Genomic DNA, 22,545 nt, shown 5'->3' with positions numbered 1-22,545 from the left:
CGGTGCTGTGCGGAGCCGAGCCGAGCCGAGCCCCGCTCGCCCGTGCGCGGATCGCTCTGACTTTATGGAAGTCACCAACTCTCGCTGCAGCGCCGGGAGCTGCCCGGCAGAGCAGGGCAAGGCTGGCTCGCTCTGATGTGGGTTTATGGTATTTACTTAATGGAGATTCGGCAGCAAACGGATAAATGAGCGAGGCTGCCGGGTCTCTGAGCGAGCCGAGTCCAACTGCTGCCCGTGGATGAAGGAGGGATGCTGAGGTGGTGTGGAGACAGGACTGGTAAGAGCTGCCAAGGAGCAGGGCAAGCGGGAACAGCGGGACGAGGGGAAAGGGAAAGGTGGCGAGAAGAAAGATGGGAGAAGAACGTAGGGAAAGATCGGTTTAAATCCGAAATATTTCTTTTTAATCCTGAATGTAGCCTCCCGTCCTGGCCAAGGTGTTGGGTGTAGGTTTGTGATGCTGGAGGATTAGCTCGTTTTCTTGTCCAGAAGGAATCCCTCCTGCCTTGTCCCCGCCTGACCGGGGCCAGGAGGGACACACGGGGAGCTGCGGGACAGAGCCGCGAAGTTCATCCCGTACTTTCCCCCCTCCGTCTCCCCCTTGGCACATTAGCATGCAGGGTCGGCTCTGGCGTGTATTTAACGACTCCATTTGCCAGCGCTGTGCCAGCTCACACCGCCCTTCCCCGCCGCGCTCCGCTCCCGCACCGGGCGGCTCCAGCCCGGCCCCGGCATCGCCGGGATCCTCGGCATCTCCGGGACCTTTGGCATCGCCGGGATCCTCGGCATCTCCGGCATCTCCGGCATCTTTGGCATCTCCGGGATCTCCGGCATCTCCGAGATCCTCTGGCATCTTCGGGATCTTTGGGATCTCCTGGATCTTTGGGATCTCTGGCACCTTTGGGATCTCTGGGATCTCCGGGGTCCTCGGGACCGTTCCCTGCTGGGCTGGGCAGCGAGGGCAAAGCTGCGAGCGGCGCTGGAAGGGGAGGGGGCAGCGCCGAGGCAGCTCAGGCGAGAGAGGCAGAGAGAGGCTCGGTGCCGGCAGTAATGAGGGAGAAGCTGTTTAGTCATCTCTCTATATATACTTTCACAATGATGATCACATTTACTGATTGCTCCTGACTGCATTTGGAGAGGGAGGCAGCAGGCAGGCAGCACAGCTCACCTTCCATCCCGAGGCGTCACTGCTGCCCTTCCTGCCCGCTCCCCACATCCAGCCCCACTTTCGGCCTTTCCCTGCCAGGTAAGGCAGCGCTGCGAGCGGCACCGGGGGCTCTGGGCTGCCGGGAGGGAGGGACAGAGGGGACAACTTCGCACGCATTTATCCTCAGCCTGTTGCTTTTGCTCCTGAATCTCCCCAGCAGAATGAGGGAGTGAGCGTTTCGTAGAAAGTTTTATTTTCTGGTGTTGCTGCGAAGGGGAAGGAATGTGTGGCTGGCAGAAGACACCGAGGCTCTGGATGACATATTCTGCTTTAAAGCAAAGGTCTCTTTGCTGCCTGAGCCTGACCCACCAAGGACAGGAGAGGGAAGAAGGAACCATCTCCAGGCTCTCCACTCCCACTAGCAGGGTCTCATCAGGAAACGTGCAGTGTGTTTATGGCTCCGAGTTCAGGACAGCCCAGTCTGCTTCTGCAAAGGGGAACGCTGAGGTTTTTGGTTTGTCTCTGCTCTCTCGAGATGATGGGCAGACACTGATGGGTGTGCATTGCCCCGGGAGCGGTGGTCAGAGCCCGTCCTTTCCTTCTGGAGCCTCCGGAGCGGGGCTGAGGCTCGGCGGGTCAGGAGCGCTGGGGGACGGCGGCTCCTGCTCCGCCTGTTCCATTCTCCCCGTAGTTATCCAAAGAAAACGGAACCTTTTCTCTACAGATACTTTTTTAAATCAGGAGGCAAATGATTCTATCTTGTGTACCAGGTCTTCTAAATGTCATCAGCAGGGTGCCGGTCTGCTGTGAACCAGTTCCTTTTAAATTACACGCAGAAATTATGGTAATTAAAATTAGAAATATGGATATAGCTAAATATATGCTTGTTAGAATTAGAGTGTGTCTGTTTTCTGTGAGAGCTCCACAGACTGTCAACAGTACATTAGATTTTGAGTCCAGCCAATTGCTTTCCAGTCTAAACAGGCTGGTTAGCAGTTACCAAAATTCAAGCAGGCAGAAAAGGAGGATTCTTTCTACATTCTGTAATTCTGTATTCTAGATAAACGGGTTACTTCATCTTTTTTTGACTCAGCTTACGTTGTGCAGGTCAGAATTATAAATCCAGTCCTGTCTCTCCCTCCCAATTTTCTATCACTTCCTTCAGGGAGGGGTAGAGTTCCAAGGACTCATGGACAAGAAAAAGCAAAACCTCTATAACAGGGAATTTCAGTGCTCTTCTCACTCTTGGTCCTTCAGATAATTTACAGCTAATTCCTGCTCTGTGTGTTTTGAGGATCAAATGGCCCAGATCCAGTGTGGCTCTGAGAATGAAGCTGGGTGCACTCTTGTTCTAACCAGCTGCATCTCTTGGACCCGGAGAAATGGGAACTGAACTCCCACGGAAGAATTCCCCTTTTTTCCTCTTTTGCTTTAATCTCCTGCCCCTTTCATAGCTGAGGTATTTATAGCTTCCCCACATATACTGCCAGCATGAAAAGACCCATTTTATCTTTTAAAAATTGATTTAAAAATGCGTAAGGCACTTATGAGTTACCAGCGCTTCATTGGAACAATTATATGTGAAGTATTTATAGTGCCTCAGCAGCTAATGTAGGTAACCTGGAATCCACAACCAAAGTTATCAAAGTACAGAAGAGATTTCTAACGTGGCTCCCCTGAGAAATCAGGGGAGATGAGGATCCAGTGTGCTGAAACTGGTCAGGTCACCAGCCAGTGCTGGCAGAAGGACTCTGCTGATGGTGCTGAGATCAAACCCCAGTTTGCCAGCAGGGAAAACAGGAGCAAGATCCTTTTCTTGGTTTCTCGGTTATTTGCCTGTCTGTATTTGGTGATTGGTGGATGGAATCGTTCTTGTTTCGCTGCCTCCTGTTTTTGAGTGTTCCACAGAAGCTGAAAGATGCAGCAGTGGTGGTGGGAGCTGCAGTGTGAGCCCTGGAGGTGCCGAGGGCTGGGAGCTTCCCAGAGCCAGGCAGAGTTTGCAGGGCTGAGCTGTGCCTGCCCCGCTCCCCAGGCTGGCAGTTCACACCACGAATTCCCTCCTGGGGCCCAGGAAAAGCAGAGCTTTGTAACTCTGAACCATCCTTTAGAGGGAAATCCTGGGAGATGTTTGCTCCAGTGCCGTGCAGATCAGCAAAGTGTCTCCTTGGGATAAGCATCTCTCTGGTTATGACATGTTCCATAATTACAAAAGCTCCTCAGCAGCAGCGAGATGCTCACACCAGGGACTTCAATTGTCCTTTCCACAGTGAAATTGCACAGGAAGATGCTCCACATTAAGGTGATGAATGTTAATTTGCCCCGAAGAGTAAGAGCATTTCTGTGAGCACTTCAGGCATTTTCACCACAGAATGATGCCATCATTTTTTATTCAGTATTTTGATGGCCCATCAGAATCAATAATGCTGCAGCCTTACTGGCTGGGATGGCAGCTTCCATGTGAGTTAAAAACTTTAGAGTAAAACTGCCTACAAAGATCCAATTAGGCTTTGAGGGCCTGAGTCAGTGGAATCAATATAATTTCCATTGATAAATTGACTTTTGATAGGGCTCCTAATGCATCTGATGTAACAGTGGCACCTTTATCCAGATAATTGCATGGTAGAATTAGAGAAGGACTAGGGAAGTGAAAGTAAAAACAAGTTAAAACAAAAGTTAAAGACTGTAGGAACTCTGATAAAACAAATTCACAGCTGGATCAGAACACAAAAACTCCTCAAACTTCAAGAGAACGTTGGCCTCTGATGCCTGAGGATCTGCACAAATTGGGATTCTCCTCATCTGACAGTCCCAGAGTGCAGTGAACATATTTTGTTTCAACCTAGGAGTCCTTCAGTTCTTCAGCTGAAGGATTCTGTCCCTGTTAGCCAGGAAATAAGCAAAGCATCTTCCTGCTGGGAAGAAATTCTCCAGCTTTGGAGCCTTCCTTCATCCCGATGTTCTTGGTATTTGGCAGATTCCTCCATCAGCCTTCACACCTGGGACTGGAGCTTACTGGTGCTCAGGTATTCTGAGCAACGTTTCCCCCAAAATCAGAATTTTCCTCTGGTCAGTGGAGGGCTGCAATACTCGCCAAGAGTCAACCCCATCTGTAAATGAAAGAGAGCAGCTGAAAACTGCTGCTGAGGCCAGGCCTTGCATTAAAGATGGAAGAGAACTGGTAAAAACCAGAGAAAATTTTCCATTTCTTTCAACTAAAGGTGTTCCTAGTGCAAGATTCAGAACATTCTGGACTCGTTTAGGACTGGAAAGGCAGTCAGGCCCAGTGGTGGGTTTAGTGAGGATCCACTGCAGGCTGGTTTCACTGGAGCTGCCAGCTCCCTCTTGACAGCTGTAGTTAAAGTGATGAGCACAGGAGGCTTACACCTGGGGAATCGCGGATTAGCCTTGTTTGCGAGGAAGCAAATACAAATTACTGTGTTTATGCTACTTTTAAAACGCTTTTAATGAGGAATGATTTGCTGTTCAGAGTTTCAGTCTGTGGTAGCCCCCGCGAGGTGCTGCAGGTGCCTGGCTGCAGGCCGGTGCTCCCGGGGCGCCGGCGCTGGCAGCTCTGGCTGCGGTGACCGAGCCGCTGTGTCTGTTGCAGATGGAGCCGCTGTGAGCGCCAGCAGGACCCCGCAGCAGCGCAGGGCTGGTCCCCAGTGAGGGCTCGGCATGGCGGCGGGAGTGGCGGCCTGGCTGCCCTTCGCCAGGGCGGCCGCCATAGGATGGATGCCGGTGGCCAACTGCCCCATGCCGCTGGCGCCGGCCGACAAGAGCAAGAGGCAGGATGAGCTCATCGTCCTCAACGTCAGCGGCAGGCGCTTCCAGACCTGGAGGACTACTCTGGAGAGGTACCCCGACACTCTGCTGGGCAGCACGGAGAAGGAGTTCTTCTTCAACGAGGACACCAAGGAGTACTTCTTCGACCGGGACCCCGAGGTCTTCAGGTGCATCCTCAACTTCTACAGGACCGGCAAGCTGCACTACCCCAGGTACGAGTGCATCTCCGCCTACGACGAGGAGCTGGCCTTCTACGGGATCCTGCCCGAGATCATCGGGGACTGCTGCTACGAGGAGTACAAGGACAGGAAGCGCGAGAACGCCGAGCGCCTGATGGACGACAACGACTCGGAGAACAACCAGGAGGGCTCGGCGCCCTCGCTGAGCTTCCGGCAGACCATGTGGCGAGCCTTCGAGAACCCCCACACCAGCACCTTGGCCTTAGTCTTCTACTACGTCACCGGCTTCTTCATCGCCGTCTCGGTGATCACCAACGTGGTGGAGACGGTGCCGTGCGGCAACGCGCCGGGCAGCAAGGAGCTGCCGTGCGGGGAGCGCTACGCCGTGGCCTTCTTCTGCCTGGACACGGCCTGCGTGATGATCTTCACCGTGGAGTACCTGCTGCGGCTCTTCGCCGCGCCCAGCCGCTACCGCTTCGTGCGCAGCGTCATGAGCATCATCGACGTGGTGGCCATCATGCCCTACTACATCGGCCTGGTCATGACCAACAACGAGGACGTCAGCGGCGCCTTCGTCACCCTGAGGGTTTTTCGGGTTTTCAGGATTTTCAAGTTCTCCCGCCACTCCCAAGGCCTGCGAATCTTGGGCTACACCTTGAAGAGCTGTGCCTCCGAGCTGGGCTTCCTGCTCTTTTCCCTCACCATGGCAATCATCATCTTTGCAACCGTCATGTTTTATGCGGAGAAAGGGTCCTCGGCCAGCAAATTCACCAGTATCCCCGCTTCCTTTTGGTACACTATTGTAACCATGACAACTCTGGGGTGAGTAGCACTTTTCCTTCTCTCAGCAGCGCCGAGCACGTTCGGGGAGCCCCACTCCAGCTCATTTTCCCATTCTCCTGGCTGGGTGTGCCACAAGGGGCTGGCGGCGTTGGGGGTTTGGTCATTCCTCTCCTCACCACTCTGCAATCCCCGTGCAGCACAAAAAGCGCCGACACCCCCGGGGTGCAGCAGGGCAGAGCTGCAGCCCCGGGTTCTGGCTGGTTCCTGCAGGAGGGAAGGGTGACCCGAGGGCTGGGCTGGGACAGCAGCTCTGAGCTCTGCCCGGGGCTCCAGCCCTGCCCTCCACACGCTGCCCGGGGTCTGCTGCCTCTCCTGCAGCCTCACCCATCAGGAAAGGCAGAGCTGGGCTCCCGTGGGTGCTGGGCTCACCCGGGGAAACGCTCGGTGATGGCAGGGCATGATCTGGATTATTTCACTGCTCTGGGCGGGATGGGGGCTCTTGTCTGTGCTTCCTGTGAGTCTGGGAACCAGGAGTGCTGTGGCAGGGACAGTGGAATTTCAAACACTCCCGTGCTCAGGTACAAAGACAATGAAATCAAAGCAAGGAGAATGTTGCCTGGAGGGTTTTTCCCCTTATATTTCATTTCTGTCTGGCAGATGTTGAGACTGAGATTACAGATTCACGTTCCTGCTGCTCTGAACTAAAACCTCTGGGGGCAGAAGGGCCAAGCCCTGCCCTGCCAAGGCTGAGCAGGGCCGTGGGCACTGCAGGCTGCTGCACAAAGCCAGGGCCCAGAGCAATCCCCTCAGCCAAAAACCAGAGCAGCACAGGAACTTTAGAGATACTTTACAAAGAGTTTTCCCACTGGAGAGTTCACACAGTTGAATACTAGATGTAGACAATTCTCCTCCTTTACTGCTTTTGATTTTAAACACTTCCCTGTGCCCATTATACATGAACAGGCTCACAGTAGCACTTTTAAATTATTAAAATCATAATTCAGCTGTCAGAAAGGCGCCAGATCTGGACACATGACAACTGAAATCTGAATTTCTTCATTAAGTGCAAATGTAGAACCTGTTAGTCATAGTCACCTAAAGATCTTTTATTCTTCCTTTTTAATATCTGAGCAAAGTTTATGGCAAAAGCTGTTCCTTACCCTTAGAAATCAAAGCTGAATTTGCAGAAGCTGAGCTGCAGTTCAGCTTCCCAGGTTCTGACTGGTCCAGACTGATCCAGACTGGTTGGTTCCCCCTCCTGTCCCCAACCTGGTGTCTGATCAGCCCCAAGGGACACCGAGCCTCTGCACAGGGGAGAGGGGTGAAAATCCAGTTCTATTTTCAGATTCCCGTTCTGTAATGATCACACCCACCCCTGTACCCATTGCAGTTCCATCCCTGGGACAGGAGCCTTGGGCTGGGGACAGTCCCTGGGGTCAGGGGTCAGTCCCTGGGGTCAGGGGTCAGTCCCTGGGGCTCAAGGGTCAGTCCCTGAGGTCAGGGGTCAGTCCCTGGGGCTGGGGTCAGTCCCTGGGGTTGGGGTCAGTCCCTGGGTTGGGGTCAGTCCCTGGGCTCAGGGGTCAGTCCCTGGGGCTGGGGTCAGTCCCTGGGGTTGGGGTCAGTCCCTGGAGTTGGGGTCAGTCCCTGGGTTGGGGTCAGTCCCTGGGGCTGGGGTCAGTCCCTGGGGCTGGGGTCAGTCCCTGGGGTTGGGGTCAGTCCCTGGAGTTGGGGTCAGTCCCTGGGTTGGGGTCAGTCCCTGGGGCTGGGGTCAGTCCCTGGGGCTGGGGTCAGTCCCTGGGCTCAAGGGTCAGTCCCTGGGCTCAGGGATCAGTCCCTGGGGTTGGGGTCAGTCCCTGGGGCTGGGGTCAGTCCCTGGGGTTGGGGACAGTCCCTTGGGCTGGGGTCAGTCCCTGGGCTCAAGGGTCAGTCCCTGGGGCTGGGGTCAGTCCCTGGGGTCAGGGGTCAGTCCCTGGGCTCAGGGGTCAGTCCCTGGGGTCAGGGGTCAGTCCCTGGGGCTGGGGTCAGTCCCTGGGGTTGGGGTCAGTCCCTGGGGCTCAGGGGTCAGCTCCAGGAGGAGCAGAAGGAGCTGCAGGGGAGCTGGGCTCTGCTCCTGCCGGGCACTGGGGCCCTTCCCCTCCCTCCCTTCTGGGACAAACCCAGTGCCCCAAGGACCTCAGAGCATCCTCAGCCCAGTGCAATCACAGAAATCAATGAGGAACAAAGGCCGGAAAGGAGTTGGCCTGGATTTATGGGGTTAGACATTCAAACATGGCTTGGTAAGGGCTCATTGGGAAGGGAACTATAAAATGTCTTAAAACTGAGACTTCTGGTATTGCAGATTTGGGATTTTCAGGCTGTTTCCACCTTCCTGACTCCCCCTGTGTGGGTGGGATTGACCCTCCTGGGGGAGTTCAGCACCCAGGCTAACCCTCCTGGCCTCTTCATGTCCCCAGAAATCCTCCCCGTTCTGCAAACTGGCACTTTCAGACAATATTTCACCCACATCTCCCTTCAGAGGTCCTTTCAATGGGTTGGGAAGGATCCTGTTGCTAATGAGAGCCCTGGCAATTCCTCCTGCCAGGAATGCAGCCAAGGTCTCCAACTGCTCCCTCCCAGTGCTCCTCCAGTGCTGGGATCCAGCAGCACTCAGGGCTTTTAGTGAGATCCCAATACCTCCTGCCTTTTGCCCTTAGTAATTCAGCCAGCATTTAAAACAAGAAGCTATGCAGCACAGCAGGTTTTAACTCAAAACCATACATATACATATATAGAGAGTTTGTTTTCACCACCAGCAGCAGCACCACCATTCCACCATCAGATAAGTGGAGGTTTCCCTGAGGCTGGAGCCCCAGCTGCTCTGGCAATGCCTTAGAGCAGTGATCTGGAACATGCAGGATAACTTTCCCCCGTTACTAAGATTAGCTCTGTTTGTGTAAAACGAAAGTTTACTGACAAAAACAAGCAAAGCCAACAGCAGGAGACCACAGACTGTACTGAGCATCAGCTGCTCTCCCGGATTCCCAGTGAATTCCTTTGGGATACAATCACAATTCCAGACTGACCCATAAATAAAAGGCAATAAAAATGCATTTCTTCTCGAAGGTGAAGCCCAGCACCAATAAATGAGCCCTGGTTTGGTGGGGTGGCACGCAGGTGAGTTCAGAGGAGCTCAGGACTTGCAGGCTCCTGAGGCAAGAGACAGGTACAGCAGAGAGGGAGCAAAGCAAAGGAATTCAATTACCCTGAGCTGCATCCCCAGCCCCTCTGCTGTGCTCATCAGCCCTGCTCTAACACAGGCTCTTCTTAATTCAACACGATGGAAATTTTGCTCTGGAGGCTTTCTAATGAAAACATTATTCTTGGGTGCATCTTAAATCAATCTGAATTACTGAAACAACTATTCCAAATTGATTCAAAATCAGCTCTCCATTTCATGCAGAAACATTTTCCTCGGGAGGCAGGAGCTCCGTCTCCTCTCCCCACCCCTGGGTGTGAGAGCTCTGTGAGCTCTGCCTTTGCAGACCCTTCCTGTGTCCTGCAGCAGGTTCTGAGCCTGGCCCAGCTCAGCAGGCAGCCCCCATGTCCCTGCCCTGCCTTCAGCTCAAGATGCAATCACTGGGTTTACACCTCTATAGAAATGTATTAATTAGAGTGAATTTGTTTCCCCTGGCAGCCGTGCTTTGGTTTTCATGGAATCACAGCTGGGGTTGGAAGGACCTTGAAGCTCAGCTCGTTCCAGCCCTTCCCACTAGCCCAGCTCACTCCTCGCCCTGCTCAATGTTCAGTTTTATTCACTTTTGGGGAGTGATATGAATGGGGAAGCCTCAGGTTCTGCTGCACAAACACAAAACCTCTCTCACCCCACTAAACCCCACGCCAGTTTTGCCTGGAGAAAGTGTTTCTCTCAGCTTTTTACAGCTGTTTGCATTTCATCTGACAGCAGCAGTATGTTCCAGACTGCCAGGCAGTGCCCATGACCTGCAGCAGAGACCAAACTGTGGCTGTGGAAACCTGGGTGCCACATCCCCCTGCAGCCTGGGGGCTCTGCTGGGCATCACTGCCAGTGCCCAGAGAGGGGAAGAGAGTCCAGGGAGGGTTTGGCTTGGAAAGGAGCTTAGAGCCCATCCAGAGCCACCCCAGCCATGGCAGGGACACCTCCCTCTGTCCCAGGTGCTCTAACCCCATGTCACCACTGTGCATTCCCACCACTGCACATTCCCATCACTGCACATTCCCATCACCACTGCACATTCCCATCACCACTGCACATTCCCATCACTGTGCACATTCCCACCACTGCACATTCCCACCACTGCACATTCCCATCACTGCACATTCCCAGCACTGTGCACATTCCCATCACCACTGCACATTCCCATCACTGTGCACATTCCCACCACTGCACATTCCCAGCACTGCACATTCCCATCACTGCACATTCCCATCCCCACTGCACATTGCCATCACTGCACATTCCCACCACTGCACATTCCCAGCACTGTGCACATTCCCATCACTGCACATTCCCATCACTGTGCACATTCCCACCACTGCACATTCCCATCACTGCACATTCCCATCACTGCACATTCCCACCACTGCACATTCCCAGCACTGTGCACATTCCCATCACTGCACATTCCCATCACTGTGCACATTCCCACCACTGCACATTCCCACCACTGCACATTCCCACCACTGCACATTCCCATCCCCACTGCACATTGCCATCACTGCACATTCCCATCACTGCACATTCCCATCACTGTGCACATTCCCACCACTGCACATTCCCACCACTGCACATTCCCACCACTGCACATTCCCATCCCCACTGCACATTGCCATCACTGCACATTCCCACCACTGCACATTCCCAGCACTGTGCACATTCCCATCACTGCACATTCCCATCACTGTGCACATTCCCACCACTGCACATTCCCATCACTGCACATTCCCATCACTGCACATTCCCACCACTGCACATTCCCAGCACTGTGCACATTCCCATCACTGCACATTCCCATCACTGTGCACATTCCCACCACTGCACATTCCCACCACTGCACATTCCCACCACTGCACATTCCCATCCCCACTGCACATTGCCATCACTGCACATTCCCATCACTGCACATTCCCATCACTGTGCACATTCCCAGCACTGTACACATTCCCATCATCACTGCACATTCCCACCACTGCACATTCCCATCACTGCACATTCCCATCACTGCACATTCCCATCACTGTGCACATTCCCATCACTGTGCACATTCCCACCACTGCACATTCCCATCATCACTGCACATTCCCATCACTGCACATTCCCATCATTGTGCACATTCCCATCACTGTGCACATTCCCACCACTGCACATTCCCACCACCACTGTGCACATTCCCATCCCTGTGACATTCCCATCACTGTGCACATTCCCATCACCCCTGCACAGTGGGTGAGATTTGGGGTGCTCCCTTTGTGAGGGGAGGTGCTGGAATTTCACTCTCCCCATTTCCCACACAATTCCTCATATCCAGTGGCCAAAGAGCTGCTTGGATTGTCAGAGAGTCCAATCAGACCACGAGCTGCTGGAGCCACACAAAGAGCCCATTTCCTTCCACTCCCTTCCCTGCAGCTTCATCTCCTACAAAACCTGCATCAATTTTCTTCTCCTAATGGATTTACAGATATTGTGTGCAAAACATCTTTGTATCTGAAACTACAGATGGACCCTCTTCCCTTCACTCTCTTGATATAAATCTCAGGCAAGTGTCTCATTTTTGAGCTATTTGTAATCACCAGAACCCCAGAAGTATTGAAATACCTTTACTCATTCTTAGAGCAAGTGGAATTTACTGGATGATTTTTTTTTCTCTCTTAAAAAAAAAAGAAAATTTTCCATTCTTAGGTTTTTTTGTGGCTTTGGATATTTGTAACAGTTGCACGTATGTGCAAACGCACCATTTTTAATGTGCAAGACAAAATAACTTGCCTTTAGGGTAACTCATTGTGTGAGAAGTGAATTATTTTGAATAAGGCTAAGAAATGGTGCTGACTAAAATTGTAACGTGACTGCTAAATTTACCAGTGGAAGCCTTGGCAGGGATGCATCTATAGCAACTGATTTACAGATTTTTTTTTTCCTGATCTCCTCTTTCTTTTTTTTCCCCCCCTCTTCTTTCTAACCTGCCTTGCAGTAAGCCCGAGAAACACAGATTAAAGATAATATTGCATTTTCATTGGAGATGAAGGGAAGTGATTGGCGTGCTGACTGGATCTGGGCTATTTTTAGTCTCATAAAACGATAATTTCATGAGAGAGCTGACCCAGTAAAAGTAATCAGTTTACAGACATCAGCTGCAAGAAGGGACAGAGTAGCCACTGTCAGCTGCAGAGCAGCAGAGGGAAGAGGAGTTAAAGGCCCTGGAACAAATCAGCCAAAACTAATTAGGTTCCTCAGCTGATTAGAGCCCGTGGGTGTGTGCAGGGAGAGGAGCCCAGGGAGCTGCTGCCAGCACCTTCCTCATCCTCATCCTCATCTTCATCCTCATCCTCACAGGGACTCCACACCCTCATCCTCATCTTCATCCTCATCCTCATCCTCACAGGGACTCCACATCCTCATCCTCATCCTCATCCTCATCCTCATCCTCATCCTCACAGGGACTCCACATCCTCATCCTCATCCTCATCCTCATCCTCATCCTCATCCTCATCCTCATCATCCTCATCCTCATCCTCATCCTCACAGGGACTCCACATCCTCATCCTCATCCTCATCCTCATCCTCATCCTCATCCTCATCCTCATCCTCATCCTCATCCTCATCCTCACAGGGACTCCACATCCTCATCCTCATCCCCATCCCATCCCATCCCATCCCATCCCATCCCATCCCATCCCATCCCATCCCATCCCATCCCATCCCCATCCCCATCCCCATCCCCATCCCCATCCCCATCCTCATCCTCATCCTCATCCTCATCCTCATCCTCATCCTCATCCTCATCCTCATCCTCATCCCCATCCCCATCCTCATCCTCATCCTCATCCCCATCCTCATCCTCATCCTCACCCTCATCCCCATCCCATCCTCATCCTCACCCAGCCCTGCTCCCCTGCTCGGGGCCACCCAGAGATAAACCCCAACCTTGGCTCAGTGTCAGGGCAGTAACAGGAGTGGTTTCACTGCAATTTCTTAAGGGATCTGTGCTCCCAGCCCAGGCTCAGCCCAAGCTCAGCCCAGTCTCAGCCCAGTCTCAGGCCAGGCTCAGGCCCTCCCAACCCAGGGCAGCCTCTCTCTGCAGAAGCTGAGGAAGCCAGGAGCTGAGTTTTGGTCATTCACTGCCTGCCTCCCACTCCTGCTGCTTCACCACCTAGCACAGAATTCATTTTCTGTCAAATCCCACCACATCCATCGTGGATTTGTTAATATTTTCCTGCAGTGAGGGCAGACTGAGGGATGTTTTTCCTGCAGCCCAGAAGACAGGCAGTGTTCAGCAGGCTCTGCCTTCTCCTGGACAGACAGTGCCTGCAGAAACAGATTGGGTCTATTTAACTATTTACCATTGCTGCATCAGAACACACTCAAGGGCTGTAATTCACCTCCTAAAGTTATAAGTAAGTGTGGAAGAGTTATTTTAAAATCAATATCTAACAGAATGCCATTGTTCCAACACTTAAACCTGCTGGGAAATTACTAGGAGGCATGTGGCACGTCAAATCTCTGCCTGCCAGAGGAGGAAACAATTCATTCCTCCTAAAGCTGGGAGCCTTTGCTGCCTTTTCATCCTGTCTGCAGCTCACAAACGTCCCTGCAGCATCTGGCTCTTCCTCTCCCTCATTCTTGCCCCAGTTTGCCCTTTTGTTCTGCCGTTCCAGCGTGGATTTTGTGGCTGCTCAGGGGTTTGGGGGCTGTTTGGGGGATGCTCGGGATGCAGGAGCTCTCAGCTCTGAAAGCCCGGGCAGCTCTCAGAGCTTTCAGAGCAGCCCAGCCCCGGGGCACGGCTGGGATTCATCTGCACGGAATGGGAGCACACACCAGCTCCAGCTGCCTGCCCCCGGCACTCTGTGAAATTCGGCTGCTGCACGTGGCCAGAAAGGCACCAGAAGGATTCTCTGGGTCTCAGGAGGCTGAGCTGCCCTGGCTGGGTCTGTGCTGTGCAGCCTCCTCGGGAAAAGGGGAACAATCCAAGAAATTAACCCTAGACGCAGCAAAGGAAGCAGCCGGGGGTGCTGGGGGGGCTCCTGGACCCTCCCTGGCACCCCCAGGGCTCCCCATCCCCCAGCTGGGTCACTGGAGCAGCCTGGACACCAAACCAGCCCAGCGCAGTGCCCCTGAGCCCTGTGATCCCAGCTCATCCCTCCCCTGCTCCTGCCCTGTCCCGGGCTCCCTGTCCCTCCCTTGGCCATGGCAAAGTCACCCCGTGCTGCTGCTTCTCCCACCCTGAGGGCTCCACGGCAGCTGGTGATAAAATCTGGGGTCACGTTCAGCCTTTAATATGCAAATGTGCAGCCTCGATAACGAGATTGCACCCCACCACCAGGCAGCCCTTTCTTCCTTTTGTGCACCAGGGAAAAAACTTCTTACTACTATTTAATTTCCTTATTTTCTCATGTAGTTCGAATCGTGGAATCCCACAGTGGTTTGGGTTGGAAAAATCTCCATTCTCAGCCCCTTCCACTATCCCAGGTTTCTCAGAGCCCCAGCCTGGCCTGGACACCTCCAGGGCTGGGGCCACAGTCCTCAATTCCTTGTCTGCATGCTCCACCTCCACTTCAGGGGTGTAGTTTGCAGACAGCATGTGCACATTTTTCTCTGTGTTTGTATGATCCAGAGCACAAGGGAGCCATCCTCCTCAAATATTAATTACTGTGGTGAGAACAAAAATAGCACTTTATTTTTCAATGGGAAAGGACTGTGAGAGGCAGCCCTTCTCCCAACCTGGGCAGGAGTGATCTGTGTTCCAAGGGAAAGCTGAAGGGAGGGAAAGCTGCTCTGAGCTGCCTCCCTTGAGCCCTCTGGGTCTGGGCTGGGCTCAGGATGCTCTGTGGCAGCAAACCCAGCATGCAGAGCCCAGGACTGGTCCCTGCTGGCTCTCCAGGACCCTCAGCAGTGCTGCCAGGACCCCAGGCGTGTGCAGGGTCCCTGCCCCATCCCCAGCCCCTGCTGGGCTGCAAGCACAGGAACAGACACATCCTGTCCTGCCCTGAGCTCCAAATCAATCACATCCTGTGCTAAAGGGGCTTTGGGGATGTTCACATCATTCCTTCATCACCAGTGTCAGTGTGAGGAAAGCTCCACCTGTGAGGGGAGGTGGTAGCAGCTCTGACACCCCCTTGCCCTCTGCAGAGCCCCCTTTAGCACTCAGTGTCTGAATTCCCCAGGCTGAGCAGGAACCAAAGGAACATTATTGCCACTCCTCACTGCCAGTCTCAGCCCTGCTGCTGCTTCAGGGACACCCAACCCTGTCCCCACCCAGCCCTGCACCTCGGGCTCTTTCTACCAACCTCACCCTTATCTCTGCACAATTCACCAAAACACGAGCCCAGGCTCAGCCCGGCTGTGTGCTGAGAGCCGAGCCCTGTGCAGATGGGCAGGCACAGGAGGCAATCACAACTTCTCCCCGGTGCCTCTCTCGTGTTCCTGCCCACCTGCATCTGCCCAACCGTCTGTTCCTCAGCCCTGGGAGCACCCACCACGCACAGGATGAGTCCCTCTGAGTCACACACGGCTCCCTGAAATGAGCTGGCAGTGGATCCAGCCTTGGCACACTCCACACAAGATTTCAGCCCTCTGAGATGTTTTTCTGCAGGACAGATTAAAGAATAGAAGCAGTCATTCAGCAAAGCAGCTGTTGAATGAAAACATGGGAAATGGAGGAAATTAGGTAAAATAGACCTCTAGCTAAGGGTCAGGACCAGCAGTAAGCTGGGCTGAAGGGATACAAGATTTTGGGCTGCAGAGGGCTGAGCAGGATGAATTCCACCACTAATGAGCTTAGTGAATAAGCTCATTACCTAATGAGCTCTATTGAACAGGCTTGAATTCCTGCCTGGGGAAAGCCCTGCCTAGATCCAACCTGGGTAAACAGTTTACACACACATCGTCTGGGGCTGAGCAGCAAAGAGCCCGCGGCAGGGATTTCCCGAGGGGTCAGAGGGACCAGCAAGGGCAGAGTCTGTCCCAGCTGTGAGTGCATCCACAGCCCTGCCCCGTGCACAGCTGGATCCCCTCACAGCTGGATCCCTGCACAGCTGGATCCCCGCACAGCTGGATCCCCGCACAGCTGGATCCCCGCACAGCTGGATCCCTGCACAGCTGGATCCCTGCACAGCTGGATCCTCCCACAGCTGGATCCCTGCACAGCTGGATCCCCGCACAGCTGGATCCCACAGCTGCTGCCTTTCCCCCTCCTGCAGGGCTGGGGAACACCAAGGACCAGAACCTGCTGCTGACATGGTTCCTGCCTGGGAATCCCATCCCAACCAACCTTCTGCCTGCCCGGGGAGATCTGCCAGAGCAGACACCCCTTTGGAAAGCCCAGGGGGAATCTGCCATCCCAGAGCCCTGCACAGTTTATCACCCAGGGGCAGCAGCAGCCCTGCAGTGCCTGGGGACTGGGCATCACCCACCCCCTGCCAGGGCAGCTCCCAGCCCTCCAGCCTGGCAGGGAAAGGGAAAACCAGATTCCAGACAAGCAGCAGAGATCTACAGGTGAAATCTTCCACATAGCAGCATTTGCACTTATTTTTACCATTTCCCCTCAGATTTTTGGCACATACTGAAATATTGTCTAAAACATTTGTTTCCCTCAGCTGTGCCACCCCAAAACCTGGCACTGCCCATCATTGCCTGTTACCATCTGAGCAGGGCTACAAAGGTTGGAGGGAGGAAAATACATGAACTTCCCAGTGAAACATAATGGCTGGTTTGGTGGGAGATAAAGACTTTGAGTAGAAAATCGCTGTTCAGGCTTTAAAACTGCATTTCTGGGAAGCTGTGCACGCCTGCCCTGCAGTGCACAGCCCGGGGTAAACAAACACAGCAGCTCCTGGTACTTGTCAGGATATATTCACATGATTGCAGCAGGGGAGTCTGGCACCACATGTACTGTGAACTGAAAATGAATTCCAGCAGCTTTTAGGGCTCGTTTTTTGTCAGAAGCAGTGGCTGGAGCTGCTCATGTGCAGCCCAGGGATGCTGCAGCACAGACCCTGCTCTGGGGGAGGCTGTGGCTGGGTGTCCTTCCAGGGGGCTCTGGGACACCCCCTGGGAACGTCCCCTGTGGGATTCCTTGCTGTCTGCTGGGATTCTGGGGTGCAGGGCTGGTGCTCCCCCAGCTCATTCCTGACACGTGGCACAGGTACAGGAGATTGGCTTGGGCAGCTCATTCATTCCTCAGTCCACCCCCAGTGCTCCCCTCCCCTGCAGCCAGGGCAGGCAGGGGTCAGTCAGTGTCATTCCAGATGTGGGGGGTCAGTCAGTGTCATTCCAGATGTGGGAGATCAATCAGTGTGATTCCAGATGTTGGGGGTCAACCTGTGTGATTCCAGATGTGGGGAGTCAGTCAGTGTAATTCCAGATTGGGGAGGGGGGGTCATTCAGTGTGATTCCAGATGTGGCCAGTCAACCTGTGTAATTCCAGATGTGTGTGTGTGTGTGGGGGGGGGGGGGGGTCAATCAGTGTAATTCCAGATGTGGGAGATAAATCAGTGTGATTCCAGATGTGGGGGGTCAGTCAGTGTGGTTCCAGATGTGGACACATCTGCAGCCCAGGTGCAGCTGGACTCTTGCCCACTCCCACCCACTTTGCAGCAGGTTCCCCTGCAGGCAGGAAACTCTCCCCGTGTCACTGATAACAAAAGGAATAAAGAACTGCAGAGAGGTGAATTGTAATGACAGTTCTGTACCAAGTCTGGCCGGCTGCACTACAAGCATTTGTTCAAGTTCACTGCCTCCCTAGATAAACCCTGACATCTCTATTCCACAGGTGCAAAATCCAAGCCAGGGAAAGGCTGAACAAGCCACACAACAAAGGTTCCTGCTGCCCCTCTGGCTGCTCGGAGGAGCCTGTGCAGCCCCCAGAGCAGCTCTGCTCAAACACCCCCTGCCCTTGGTGCCCAGGACAGGTCACCCCCTGCAGGCAGGCCAGGCTGCCACTGGGATTTTCTCATGTCTGGCACCTTTCCATCTGCAATTTTCTCACTCCTCTCTGAACATCTGTGAATTCTGCTGCCCAGGTGGGTCGTTCTGGCACTGCTCATTGCAGTTCTGTTCTCCCACAGCCACAACCCTTTGAAGAGCAGAGGCACAAATCCATTCAGGAGCATCTATTGCTTCCCACTGGGACTGGTGTGTTGTTCCCATCCTTTCAGAGAAACCCACAAAACCCTACAGAGGTCAAAGCAAACCCAAATCCACAAGCAGCAGCTGCCTCAGCTTTCCAAAAGGATTTTGCAGCATTCCAGGAACTCTCACTGCAGTACAAACTTCACTTTGAGATAAAGGACACTTTGTGATTTTTAATTGCCTCCTAACCTTTCATTAATTGGGCTTTATGCAGTGAGCAGCATCACAACAGCAGGTTCTGCAGCCTGGGTGCAGAATGCAAATGGGCCACAATGAGGGGAGAGCACCTGAGCCCCAAACCAGCACAGCTCCCCCCCTCAGACACCCCCAGACTCCCTGGCCTTGGCTCCAGGCATTCCCCACACAAACTTTGGCATTTGTTCATCAGGGAGGCACAGGGCAGCTCGACAGGGTGATGCCTTTCAGCAGCTCTGGAAAGTCACTGTGGAAATTCCTCCCCATGATAACGAGTCTAGTGAACAGTTTTGCCAGGAAGATTTATTTGCACACCTCACATTTGTGTTTCACCTGGTTCTGAACTGCCCACGAACAACAGGCTGCTGACAAAAGCAATAATCCCAAGGACAGGGATTTGTTTATGGACCCAAAGGCCCAGGTGAGGGTCCCAAAGCCCCAGGTGAGGGTCCCAAAGCCCCAGGTGAGCCCAGGTGAGGGTCCCCACCAAGGGGCTCCAGGCTCTGGCTCCAGGAGCAGCACCTGAGACCTTTTTCTCCTCTCTCCCTGCCTGGCTGGAAACATTTCCCAGCAGAAACCTGGTGTCTCTTGGGGCTCACAGTGCCATTTGTTCTAATTCTTGTTGACATTTCATTTCACACACTATTAAATGACCCCTTCAGAAAGATGAAACAGAAATCTGCTTTAGAAGAGGGAAAAAACTCATGTGTGCTTTAGGACAAAACAAGCTCCTGATTTCTTTTCCTGATGAAGTTCTCACATCTGGTACAGAGCTTTGCCCAGAGCTGCTGGGCTGGCCAGAATTCTGAATTTGGGGACTGGGTGATTATTGGCATTTTGACCCCAAGAAGTGTCTGTGCCCACAGGAAAGTGTCCCTGTGTGTGTGAGCAGGGCAGGGAGCCCAGGGCTGGGGCTGGGTGATGGCAGGTGAGTGCAGGAATCCTGTGGATCATTTTTGGGGTAAGCAGTTCAGCAGTGATTCCATCACTCACCCTGTGGGTCGGGGGGGCTCCCCTGAATCCTCCATCCCTCCCTTTGAGCACCCCAAAGGGATCTGGGGACATGGAGCAGGGCTCTGAGCGGGGCTGTGAGTCACCATGGGCTGGGGGATGGTGGGTGGGGTCCTGGCAGTGTGGGGACAGTGGGGACAGTGGGGACAATGGGGACAATGGGGACACAGGGACAATGGGGACAGGGGGGACAGTGGGGACAGTGGGGACAGTGGGGACACAGGGACAATGGGGACAATGGGGACAGTGGGGACATGGGGACAATGGGGACAGGGGGGACAGTGGGGACACAGGGACAATGGGGACAGTGGGGACAGTGGGGACAGTGGGGACAATGGGGACACAGGGACAGGGGGGACAGTGGGGACAATGGGGACAGAGGGACAGTGGGGACAGTGGCTCTGGAGCTGCAGACACCCCAGCTGAAGTGAGCAGGGCTGGAAACACAAACAGGGCTCCCCCAGCCCAGCCTCCCCTCCCAGCTGCTGCTTTCGTGTTTTATGGTGATTCGAGCTCAGCAAACCCATTAACACTGAGGCTGTGCCACAATCAAAACTAGACTTGGGCACTGTTGGGAGAAATATCCCCTTCCCCCCAGAGTGGTTTCCTGGGGAATGCAGAGAGGAAATCCTTGCCCAGGATTGGCCATGGCCAAGCAAGGATCTCATGAGTGCTGGAAAACAGAACCTGTGGGGACACAGAGAGGACAGAGCTGGCAGAAACCCACAGGGGAGATGGGAAGCACTGGAGCAGCTGCAGGGGATGACCCAGAGCAGCAGCCTGGGGATGGGATTTGGGATGGGATTTGGGATTTGGGATGGGATTTGGGATGGGATGGGATGGCATTTGGGATGGGATGCTGCTGTCCCCACACCTGGGCACAGGGACAGAAGGACACAGGGACAGCCCCACTGGCCAAGCTGGACTTTCACTGCTCCAGCTGCCAAAAGCCCCTAAGAACCAACCCTGGGGAAAATTCTTCTGAAAAACAGAAGATTTTTGAGGATGATGTGAACTTGGACTCCTTAAACTAGGATTATGTCATAAAACACCCTTAAAGACATTCCCCAAGGCCAGTCCCTTTTACAGTGAATAATATCCAATCACCCATTTTCCCATATCACACACTACTGCCTTCTAAATTTGCCAGTCTAATTAGCCCTTTCCCCTAACACTCAGCATGATTAAATCTGTATTAAAACTTTCTGTGCAGCACAAGAGGAGACACACCTGAGCACTTTCTAAATTTAGCAGAGGACAATATTTAATGGGTTATTTATGGATGCTGGAGTTGTTGCATAAATGAATTCTGATTTGATTTCTTCAGCCTCCTTATTTTTTCCCTCAATTCCCTCAAACTGTGTATCAGGCAGATTAGAAAGAGGAGCAGAGAAACCTACCTGGAACCATTGATCAAGGATCAAGAGCTAAATTAACAATGAGCAAAAAAGAGGAGAAAAACTGGGTTTCCTTACACTTTATACTTCTTTGTATCATTTTCTGAGCTGTGTCAGACTCATCTCCCAGTTTCCATGTGTTTTAAACAGGGGCACTTTAAGAGCTGGAAGCAATTCCTGAGGATTTTCATCACTTGCACATAACTTGGGCCTGAGTTTTAGGAGGGTTTGTGATTTGGGGTGGCAGGAAGGCTGGTGTGCTGTGCAGCAATGCCATTTGTTCCCCAAAGCCCCAAACTCATGGTGCCTACCCTGAGGGGAATCCACCCTCCCCCAGCACCTGAAACCAGCACAGGCAGGAGCTGGGAGAGCATCCCAAGAGCTCCCCAGAAACCTTGGGGTGCCTCTGGTGGGAATATTTTGTTGGCAGTAGGAGTTTATCTGAATGAATAATGTGAATTTTTCTGAATTGTGCTGTGGGTGGCTCTTGGCACAGCCCCTGTCCCCTGGCAGAGCCTCTCCTCCAGGAGAAGCATCCCCAGCAGAGACAATGGGGCTGCTCCTGCCCAGGGTTTGAGTGATCCAATTACCCAGCCCCATTCAGGGCAGGCTGAGGTTTGGGATTGCTTTGGAGCAATCAATTGTGCCTGATTGGTTTTATTCAATAAAATAGATGGGAGAATCTATTTTTGTTCCCTTCAGGCGATGCAAGCTCACAGACTTGTAAAATCTCTGTGCCCCTTCAGGGCTGTCACTTGAACAAAGGCAAGGCAGGAGCTGGGAGAGGAGAAGCCAATATTGGAGTATTTTGGCTGCTGAGGGAGCAGCTTGTCCTGGCTGGATTCGGGACAAGTTCAGGGCTGGCAGCTCCCTGTGCAGGTCAGGAAATCAAGGGATGATTTCTGAGAGTGGGAATCAGCCCTGCTGCTCTCACAAAGGCACTGGGGGTGTCCTGGGCCAGGGGGGCTCTGGGGGGATTTATTTTATCCCATTCCCTTCCCAGGCACAGCAGGAAGGTGCCACAAACCCCCCCTGGCCCCAGGACAGCCCCTGCCCAAAGCAGAGTCACTGCAAAACCCAGCCAAGCTCAGCCTTGACCTCCAGACAGATGAAGTTGTCAGGACTAATTAAAATGCACTTTTTCTTTCTCCTCTCTCTGCTGGTCAATAAGATAAACTCAGGAACACAAAGAACAGGCTCTGTGCACTCTGCACTCCCAGAGATGCTGCACAGCAAACACAAAAGCTGAGCTGGAGCTCTTTATTTCTGGGTAAATGCCTGTCCTGGTGCTACTCTGGCATGCAAGAAAAGAAACATTCTTCTGCCCAAACCTTTCAGAATGGGCACAGGACTCAAGGCAGGTCCTCATTAGATTTGCAATCCTAGGATGACATGCCCTAAACCTCTCCTGGGGAGGCAGGAGAGCTGCTCTTTGCAGCTCCTGCCCCAGCTCAGGGAAACTCCCAGTCTGCTCTGCAAAGAAAGGGAGGGCATGAAAAAAATAATGGAAAAGGCACTTTCCCCCTTTACTTTAGTATCACCTGAAGGTTTAAATGTAGTAATTAAAAGTCCCTCTATGCTTCTGCATGAATTTTTAAATATAGTCATTAAAAATAAAATAAACCCCTAGCATGATCTGCCTTACATAACTTCCTCCACAATGTAAAAATAACTTGTACAACTTTCTAGTACTCA

The 22,545-nt window shown here is 53.0% G+C and overlaps 2 protein-coding genes across 2 annotated transcripts in view; one reads left to right on the top strand and one right to left on the bottom strand.

The window, feature by feature from the left end:
- Window positions 1-22,545, bottom strand: part of RAP1A (RAP1A, member of RAS oncogene family) — a 188,524-nt gene that overhangs the window by 24,634 nt on the left and 141,345 nt on the right. The gene's annotated exons all lie outside the window — the stretch shown is intronic.
- KCND3 (potassium voltage-gated channel subfamily D member 3) overlaps window positions 1,002-22,545 on the top strand; it is a gene marked incomplete at its 3' end in the record, with an annotated part of 88,645 nt that continues 67,101 nt past the window's right edge. Inside the window, 2 exon segments of the mRNA XM_079327287.1 lie at window positions 1,002-1,243; window positions 4,752-5,928. Of these exon segments, the coding sequence (XP_079183413.1) occupies window positions 4,820-5,928 (1,109 nt within the window). The 5' untranslated portion in view covers window positions 1,002-1,243; window positions 4,752-4,819.

The sequence above is a fragment of the Erithacus rubecula genome, assembly GCF_903797595.1.
Source record: "Erithacus rubecula genome assembly, chromosome: 26".
In the NCBI taxonomy this organism is placed as follows: Eukaryota; Metazoa; Chordata; class Aves; order Passeriformes; family Muscicapidae; genus Erithacus; species Erithacus rubecula.
The sequence above is the reverse complement of the archived record's forward strand: the minus strand, read 5'-3'. Positions and strand labels throughout refer to the sequence as shown.